A 10,355-nucleotide genomic window follows, 5' to 3' on the forward strand; every position below is an offset into this window, starting at 1 on the left:
ATGTGTTTTCGTCACAAAAAAATTCAAGTATTTTTCTTGTAGTAATGTAATGAAAATAAAAAAAATTATTAAATTTTATAAACCGGAAGTGGGATTTTTTTCACTTAGAAAGATTGAAAACGTTGTGCCCACTACTCTGTCCGCACCCCTGAACGTATTAAGCTGAAAATTTATATTTCTATCCTTAATGTACTTACTTAGAGCTGGTAGGGTTTTGGTCATAATTCGTAAACCGGAAGTAGTATTTTTTTTAAAAACAATATTTCATTATTTTATTTTTACCTTTTAAATTGTTTTAAGCTTCTTGATATTTATTGAGTATAATAAAGATAGTAATTTTAAGTAGAAATAAAAAAAAAAATACTTAATTTAATAAACCGGAAGTGGGATTTTTTTCCTCGTAGATAGGTCAAAAATGTTGTGCCCACTACTCTGTCCGCACCCCTGAACGTATTAAGATGAAAATTTATATTTCTATCCTTTATGTACTAACTTAGAGCTGGTAGGGTTTTGGTCAGAATTTGTAAACCGGAAGTAGTATTTTTTTTAAAACAATATTTCATTATTTTTTTTTTACCTTTAAAATTATTTTTATTTTCTTGATATTTAATGAGTATAATACTCAAGTATAATACAAAAAAAATTTGAACAAAATCTGACAACCGGAAGTAGAACTTTTGTTTTGTGCAAGTTTCCATACATTTGCGCTCAATTTGTATCGCTATCATAGTCATCAGTTCAATATCGAATTTTGTTTTGTAACCTTCTTATATTCCTCAAATACATAGATAAAGTCATGGGTTGGTCACACCCGAATTTTTATGTATGTAAATGATGAACTAGGCTGAATATTTTTTTCCTAAAATTTAGTAACAATCATTTTATTTTAATCAACAAAAATTTTCGAATGTTTAAATGCACATATTTAATGGCTATATTAAGAAAATATAATTCTCAAAGATCGATCATATGGCGGTGAATTCAAACAGTGTTTTTAAGTTACAGTTTCTAATTTTACACAGGTTATTCATTTTTTAAAAATTAAATAAGATATGAGATGTTGTTAACAGCAATATAGTAATTTCGAGCCACATTCTGTTCAAATCTTCAAAGAGGACCATATTTTTGAGAAAAAGATTTAATAGCCAGCAGCATAGCTCGGACGTTTAGCTTCTGCTTACCGTCAAGAAGGTGCCGGGTTCTATCCCTGAATGAAAATTAATTTTTCAGAGTATGCTGTTGGTCAGACCTGGATTTGTGACTCCAGGTTGATCGTTTCCGATCAAAGTTTGCCAATTTTCTCTGATTTCATTGTTGAAACGGTTCCCGGGAAAAAAAATTGGCTAAAAATCCTTCCTACCTACTATGTCACCACTATTTGAAATTTGATGGATGTAAAATAAAAATTTATGTACAATTCATAGATGTCTCGCTAATTTGCGAGTTTTTTCAGTGTCTCGCAATTCAACGACTTATAATAAAAATGCTGCATTTGTATTTTGTAATTGGAGAGGAAGGCGCATTGGGATTTACCTGTAAGGCCTTCCTGGTATATATGTAAAATAAAAAAAAAGGATATTTGAAGAAAAAAACAAAAAATATATATGTACAAACAAACATAGTACATATGTTCATTATGAATGCTATAACCATTTGAAAGATGTGACAGAAGTGGTGCTAGTAAATATATAATTCAGCCGTATTAGAGTCATTTATTCAGTTCAGCTTTTTAATTAAGCAACTTCTAAATAAAAATGTTCATATTCACTTGAAAATTCTAGTCACTTTGAAATTTCGAGCCAAATTCTATGTTAATTTTTGAAAAAAAAAGAATTATACGATCGTTTTTCTTTTTCTGGAAAAATATGTACATACAAAATATGTTCTGTATAAATGTTATAACCTTGATTTCATTTATTTTTAAGCACTTTCCGGATGAAACAAAAATCATAGATAAACTGGTGATATTTGATTTATCGACAGCTGATGAAAAACTAACCCAAAATTGGATAAAATCAACGAAATTCTATATAAAAATTCTGGTTTTGGATTCTTATGCCATGGATATCGAAAAAAATGCATTTGACGGAGTTGTCTTCGAAAAGTTGGAAAGCTTGACTTTGTTTAGTTTTGAAATTAGAACTTTAGAAGAAGACACTTTAAAAGGTCTGCAACTTCTGAAATATTTGGAGTTCTACAACTGTGAAATAAAGATAATCAACGAAAACGCTTTAAAGGCTGTATCCCTTACTTTAGAAAGTCTATCAATCGGTGAGCTGTATTACGATCCCATTCATTTAAAAAGATCGGTTCAACAGCGTGCAAAGGAATTACCATTCAATCCTACTAATCTAACAGGAACAGCTCCTTTACCTAAACTTAAGACAGTTAATTTCGGTTCTAAAAATATGAATACTTTAAACGCAAAATCATTTTCGCAAATTAAGGCGTGTGAGGAGTTATATATAGGTGGCAATGAAATTGAGCACATCGGTTGTGGAACTTTCGAAATGATGAAATCATTAAAAATGCTTTTTTTAAGCGGTAATAAACTTACAACTATGGATTCATGCGTTTTTGGGGACGAGCTGATAAATAATTTTGGAGAAGATACTTTAAGGGTTAGTTTTAACAGATGGAATTGTATTTGTGATTTAAACTGGTTGAAACAATTAAAAATAAATAAAATTGTTTCTGACGATCCATGGTGCACTTCACATTCAAATTTGCCTTTTGAAGAAGTTGATTTTTGCGAGGGGTCAACTACAGAGGGTTCAACATCAACTACAGAAGGTTCAACGACAACTACAGAATATCCAAAGACGACTACAGATGAACCAGAGATAAGTACAGAGGAGACCACAGAACTACCACCAGAGCCGGATTCATCAATGATGATCATAATTATAGTGATATCGATATCGATATGTATTATAATCGCTGCACTCATCGCCTACATAGTAATCAGAAATAAGCGAGCCAATGAAACTTGTACAACTATTCCAAATGATCTTGAACGAACAAATTCAAATGAAATAACTGATGCAAATTCAAAAGACAATTATGTGACTAAGAATATAGAACTACGTTTGATTGACGACAAAGGAAACATAATGAAAAATCACATTGTAATTGATCCTAGCTAGGGATCAATTACATACAATAGTTTAAAAAACCCGGTTTTTTTTTAGTTTTACTTCTGAAAACCGATATTTTAGCTTCTAATTAATTATGAAAATTCAACTAAATTATTACTAAAAATAAATTACCAATTTTCATTTGCCTAATTTTATATTTCTAGCGAGTTAATATTAATTTGTTTTTTATTTGAGTTTTGTTTTCGAGTGTGTGCCTTATAGATTAGATATATGTACATATACATATGTATGTATGACTAAGTGTATCAAATCATATGTTTATAATCATCATGTTGTTTTTAATATCCTATCAATAATTTTTTATAATATTAATAATTATCAATTTTTGTGACATACATACATACATATATTTATATATATATATATATATATATATATATATATATATATATATATATATATATATATATGTATATATATATATATATATATATATATATATATATATATATATATATATATATATATATATATATATATATATATGTGTATATATATATCTGTTTTGAGCAACACTCATCCATCTCATTCCGCACATTTTCCTAATTTCGTTCACCAATCTTCCTTGCGGTCTTCCTTTTACTATTTTGCCTTCTCTCGGGTACCATTCAAGCACTTCTTTTGTCCACCTTTCGTCCATCCACCTAGCTACGTGACCCGCCCATTGCCATTTCAATCTCTTCACTCTATCCACTATGTCCAATACCCTTGTCATACTTCTCACCCACGTCACTATTGAACATTAGTTTAGTCTTATCTACGTTAATTTTTAATCCTACTTTTCTACTTTCCCTGTCCAGCTGTGTTAGTTTGATAAGTAGGTCAGCTGAATCACGAGCTACTAAAACTATATCGTCTGCGAACCGAAGGTGACTCAAGAAGCGGCCATTGATGCTTACTCCGGCTGTATCCCAATCCAAGTTCCTGAAAACTCCCTCAAGCACCGCATTGAATAACTTGGGCGAGATTGTATCTCCTTGTCTTACTCCTTTTTCTTTGCTAAATCTATCTGTACCTTAAAAAATTTTAACCGAAGCTGTGGCATTCTTATATATTGCAGCTAACAGTCCCACATAGGGTTCCGGCACTCCCTGTGTTTGTAGAGCGTTAAGTACTGCATTATGACTAACTGTATCGAAGGCTTTCTCATAATCAACGAAACCTAGGCATAATGGCCGTTGATATTCTTTGGCGCGCTCGATTAGTTCAACATATATATATATATATATATATATATATATATATATATATATATATATATATATATATATATATATATATATATATATATATATATATATATATATATATATATATATATATATATATATATATATATATATATATATATATATATTAGTTCGATTAGTTCAACATATTTGACTATCTTCTCTTTGAAGAAGTTGAATTTTGAATAGTCGGTTCTTCATTTCTATAACTGACTGTAGTCGGTTGTTATTCTATGTATGTATGTATATATATTCTAAAATTCTTTTAAATAATGTCTTCACAGGTTACCCCAATATGACACTGTGGCCATATAATACATAAATAACACACATTTTATGTAAATATACAAGCATATAAAATGTACTTATATAAAAACATATTTAATTTTATTTAACAAATATTCACATGCTCCCCAAAAAATTTAAAGAAAAAAAAAAAATATATATATATATATAAGCTAATCTAAGATATAAGCTAATCTAAGGTATTTTATCAACATTTTGTTTACAATTTTATGCCCAAAACAATTTTTCAATAACAATCGATGACGATGGAATTCAATTAAGATCATCGGTATGATATAGTGGCTCTTTTATCCGATCACAGCTCTATTATCCGATCCGCTCTATTATCCGATTTATTGTAAAAAAGCAACCATCTTGGTTATACCTTAGATTAGTTTACAGCGAATCAAAAGACATACATATGTACATATGTATGTACATTAACTGTTGCTTTATGGAAAATAAAAATACATTTTTTTAAATCAGTATTATTATTTTTTAGATCGGATCCGCCTCGTCTATAAACCCGAATTTTACCTATGTATGTATTATATATATTTTTCGAATATGTTTTTTCAATATTTTGTTTACAATTTTATGAACAAAACAATTGTTCAATAACAATGGATAACGATGGGATTAAATGTTAAGATTGACAGTACGATACACTAATTCTAATAGCCGATCAATTCATTATTAAAATGTCAATCAACTTGGTAGTACCATAAATTGTAAGCGAATCAAAATACATACATTTACTCTTGCTTTCTTGGAAAATAAAAATGTAAGTATCCATTTTTTTAAATCAGTAAAATTCAATATTTTTTAAATAGCAATTTATTACATTATTATTATTGTTAATAAACCAGATATAAAGCGAAAAATATGGAAATGATAAAATGGAATCAAATATTGTCTGCAATTATTTGCCTTCTGGTATTACCGATCACCCAGTCTTATACGACAGAAGATATATTTTCAAGCCAGCAAAGGTTAATTTCTATAAGAAATCGAAATACGGGTCAGCCATTTTCAAATGAATGCATGTCCGATCAAACAAATGAAGGTTTTGAAATAACTTGCAGAGATATTGATGAGAATGCTGACTTATCAGCATTACTGGAACAAGAAGTTGAGGTAAAATTTTATATTTAGTGTTTCTTACATTTTTATATGTACATGATGAACTAGGCTGAATATTTTTTTCCTAAAATTTAATAGCAATATTATATGTACGGCGGTGAATACAAACAGTTTTTGATAATATACAGGTTATGCATCATTTAACTATGTTTCTTTGCTGTTGTAAACAGCAGTTTAATAATTAAGAGCCAAATTCTTTGCAATCTTTAAAAGAAGAACATATATTTGATAAAAAGTTTTAATGGGTTTTTTTTTTGAAAAATATGTTTATTCTGAATGTTATAACCATGGATTTATTTATTTTTAAGAACTTTCCGGGAACGACACAAATCATAGATAAACTGCTGATATATGGTCTATCTACGGATGATGGAAAACTAACCCAAAATTGGATAAACTCAACGAAATTCTTTATAAAAATTCTGGATTTGTATTCTGATGCCATGGATATCGAAAAAAATGCATTTGACGGAGTTGTCTTCGAAAACTTGGAAACCTTGACTCTGTTTGGTTTTGAAATTAGTACTTTAGAAGAAGACACTTTTAAAGGCCTGCAACTTCTGAAGTATTTGGAGTTCTACAACTGTGAAATAAAGATAATCAACGAAAACGCTTTAAAGGCTGTATCCCTTACTTTAGAAAGTCTATCAATCGGTGAGCTGTATTACGATCCCATTCATTTAAAAAGATCGGTTCAACAGCGTGCAAAGGAATTACCATTCGATCCCACTAATCTAACAGGAATAGTTCCTTTACCTAAACTTAAGACAGTTAATTTCGGTTTTAAATATATGAATACTTTAAACGCTAAATCATTTTCGCAAATTAAGGCGTGTGAGGAGTTATATATAGGTGGCAATAAAATTGAGCGCATCGGTTGTGGAACTTTCGAAATGATGAAATCATTAAAAACCATTATTTTAAGCGCTAATAAACTTACAACTATGGATTCATGCGTTTTCGGGGACGAGGTGATAAATAACTTTAGTGAAGATAGTATAATGGTTAGTTTTAACAGTTGGAATTGTAATTGTGATTTGAACTGGTTGAAGCAATTGAAAATAAATAAAATTGTTTCTGACGATCCATGGTGCACTTCACATTCCAATTTGCCTTTTGAAGAGGTTGATTTTGACGAGGAGTTTACTACAGAAGATCCAACGACAACTACAGAGGGTTCAACGTCAACTACAGAAGATTCAACGACAGCTACAGAAGATTCAACGACAACTACAGAAAATTCAACGACAACTACAGAAGATTCAACGACAACTACAGAGGGTTCATCGTCAACTACAGAAAATTCAACGACAACTACAGAAGATTCAACGTCAACTACAGAAGATTCAACGACAACTACAGAAGATTCAACAACATCTACAGAGGGTTCATCGTCAACTACAGAAAATTCAACGACAACTACAGAAGATTCAACGACAACTACAGAATATTCAACGACAACTACAGAGGGTTCAACGTCAACTACAGAAGATTCAACGACAACTACAGAAGATTCAACGACAACTACAGAAGATTCAACGACAACTACAGAAGATTCAACGACAACTACAGAGGGTTCAAAGTCAACTACAGAAAATTCAATGACAACTACAGAAGATTCAACGACAACTACAGATGGTTCAACGACAACTACAGAGGGTTCAACGCCAACTACAGAAGATTCAACGACAACTACAGAGGGTTCAACGACAACTAGAGCAGATTCAACGACAACTACAGAATATCCAAAGACAACTACAGATGAACCAGAGATAAGTACAGAAGAGACAACAGAACTACCACCAGAGCCGAATTCATCAATGATGATCATAATTATCGTGATACCGATATTGATATGTGGTATAATCGCTGCCCTCATCGCCTACATAGTAATCAGAAATAAGCGAGCCAATGAAACTTGTACAACTATTCCAAATGATCTTGAACGAACAAATTCAAATGAAATAACTGATGCAAATTCAAAAGACAATTATGTGACTAAGAATATAGAACTACGTTTGATTGACGACAAAGGACACATAATGAAAAATCACATTGTAATTGATCCTAGCTAGGGATCAATTACATACAATAGTTTAAAAAACCCGGTTTTTTTTTAGTTTTACTTCCGAAAACCGATATTTTAGCTTCCAATTAATTATGAAAATTCAACTAAATTATTACTAAATAAATTATTACTAAAAATAAATTACCAATTTGCATTTGCCTAATTTTTTATTTCTAGTGAGTTAATATTAATTTGTTTTTTATTTGAGTTTTGTTTTCGAGTGTGTGCCTTATAGATTAGATATATGTACATATACATATGTATGTATGTATACGTACATATATCTAATCTTGTTTGATCGAGTTGATCTTCCGCGGTGTTCCATCTATATTTGTGTAGTATATTTTCCTCCAAATCAAAACGATAACATCTCTGAAGTTTTTTTTTTTTTTTTTAAGTTACAAGAGGAATTTAACTTTTTAAAGAGTAAAAATATTTTGATTGTAGGGGACTTAAGCACTGTTTCTTTGAAGAATGTAAGCATGGAACTGTCGCTTATGTGCAAGCTTTTTAATTTACTTTTAATTCAATTTTAACTATTTATATATTTATATATATGTGATTTTTGTTTATTATTTTCAATTTGTAATTTTAAATTTTTTTTTAATTTTTGATTTTTCAATTTTTTTTTAATTCTCAATTTTTCAATTTTTAATTTTTATGTACAATATTTTTTAATGTTTTATTTTATTTGTTTTTCTATTATTATTGTTTTATTTTTTCTTATGTTTTTGATCTTTTATGTATTGTCTGGCTACAGTATCATATTGGGGTGACCTGTAAAGACACTGTGGTATACTTGTATATTAAATAAATAAACAAATAAATATATATCTATATATATATATATGTGGGTGGAATTCCTGAATAGATGACGCTATTCAGGACCACGATGGGATGTGGCGGTGGAATTGAAGATCAAACACGTGCGTTTTCAGTCATGTTGTTTATTAAAACGACACCACGCGGTGGTTTAACGACCAACCGCCCCCAGTGGAAGGTTAACTTCTACTAACTGTAAAATAGCGGTCATTTCGCGCCCTCTGCTTTCATCCCCCCTCTACGATCGGTCGTAACATACCCTTTCACAGCCATAGCCCATACATCAGCCTTTCGTTCAATCCCAACACTACAACTCGGCCTTTCCTGACCACAAACCTGCCCTCAGGTTTCTCTCACCTGCCGGGCCATTCCTCAATCATATTACACATAATTTTCAGACATACTTCTCAATAATCCCAGACATACTTCACAGTAGTCTTCAACATACTCCACAATAATCTCAAACTTACTCCACAGTAACCTTAAACATATTTCAGTATCATATCAATTTTTCACGTTTCAATACAATTCAATCTTCAAAAAAGTTACACACAGATCATCACAATTAAAGTTACACATAAATCATCACAATTGCAATTTAAAATCATTACAAAAAATACATAGCATTAAAATCAACACCTTCACATCGGAAACAAATCACATTTTAAAATCATTACAGGAAATACATAGCATTAAAATTAACACCTTTACATCGGAAACAAATCACATTTTAAAACATCACTAGAATTACATTTCAATACAATTATCTCATATTCTTCTAGGCATGTAACCAAATTAAAACATTATTCAACATACCAAACACTCGCCAAAACATGAAAACACTAGAATAATCAATAAAACATTAACAATATTTCAAATCTTAACTACTAACAAAATAAAACAATAATCAAATATCATGTAAGGCTTAACTAAAACCCCTCCGGGTACTCCACTTATTCTCTAATTCACTGACACACACTTCACTTCAACCGGCACAACCTAAACACTATCCGATGCCAGTCGCGATTCCACGCGGCTGTCCGATGATGTTGTCCGCGATGGACCTCCCGTCGCCCCACAGCTTTCCATGTAGTATCTTGCCACAGATGAAGTTGACCAATATCGTTCCTGGTTCACCGATATATCCAAAAACTCCTTTCTTAATCCATGGTCTTATTTTATTTTCCATTAAAGTAACATCAATCTGACTACGACCAAGCTTGAAAGTGAATACATTGTCCTTTGGTGTTGAAATTTTGACTGGGTCTCTTATTCCTTCTGGTGATTTATCCATATCTTTTTCTTCATGTTTCCCATTTTCTTCATCTTCATCTTTAGGATTCTTCGAATGACCATCGGGCGGTTCATCTTTATTTGAAAACGGTATGTCTCCGTTGTCCCAAAGCCTTCCAATATGCAAACCATCACCGTCCATACTTCCATCACCCATGTCCACGCCTCCATTACCCATGTCCTCACTTCGATCACCCGTGTCCAAACCGCGATCATCCATGTCTACACCGTCCTCTTCATTATTGGAAACATCTATTCCACATGGTTTGCGATGCTTACTTTCATCATTCGTTATCCTAATTGAATCTGTGGTTGATGATCGATTTTCTGTGTTCGGTCGCACTGAAGAATAGTCCA

General features: G+C 31.1%; 1 protein-coding gene across 2 annotated transcripts; it reads left to right on the forward strand.

Moving 5' to 3' along the window:
* The first annotated feature begins 5,027 nt into the window (after positions 1-5,027).
* Positions 5,028-8,037, forward strand: LOC143910246 (uncharacterized). Of its 2 annotated transcripts, none has more exons than XM_077428635.1 (5): positions 5,028-5,103; positions 5,159-5,213; positions 5,324-5,456; positions 5,542-5,809; positions 6,124-8,037. In XM_077428635.1, exons 4-5 carry the CDS (start codon positions 5,558-5,560, stop codon positions 7,888-7,890), a joined length of 2,019 nt encoding a protein of 672 aa, XP_077284761.1. In that variant the 5' UTR covers positions 5,028-5,103; positions 5,159-5,213; positions 5,324-5,456; positions 5,542-5,557; the 3' UTR covers positions 7,891-8,037. The 2 variants fall into 2 exon arrangements, with proteins under 2 accessions (XP_077284761.1, XP_077284762.1); XM_077428636.1 differs by having other exon boundaries at positions 5,175-5,213.
* The last annotated feature ends 2,318 nt before the right edge of the window (positions 8,038-10,355 follow it).

This window comes from Arctopsyche grandis, chromosome 4 (assembly GCF_051622035.1).
Source record: "Arctopsyche grandis isolate Sample6627 chromosome 4, ASM5162203v2, whole genome shotgun sequence".
NCBI lineage: Eukaryota > Metazoa > Arthropoda > Insecta > Trichoptera > Hydropsychidae > Arctopsyche > Arctopsyche grandis.

Coding starts and splice junctions, on each gene's coding strand:
- LOC143910246 (XM_077428635.1), top strand. CDS start 5,558: ATGGAAATGATAAAATGGAATCAAATATTGTCTGCAATTATTTGCCTT. Junction 5,810..6,123: donor TACTGGAACAAGAAGTTGAG/GTAAAATTTTAT, acceptor TTTATTTTTAAG/AACTTTCCGGGAACGACACA.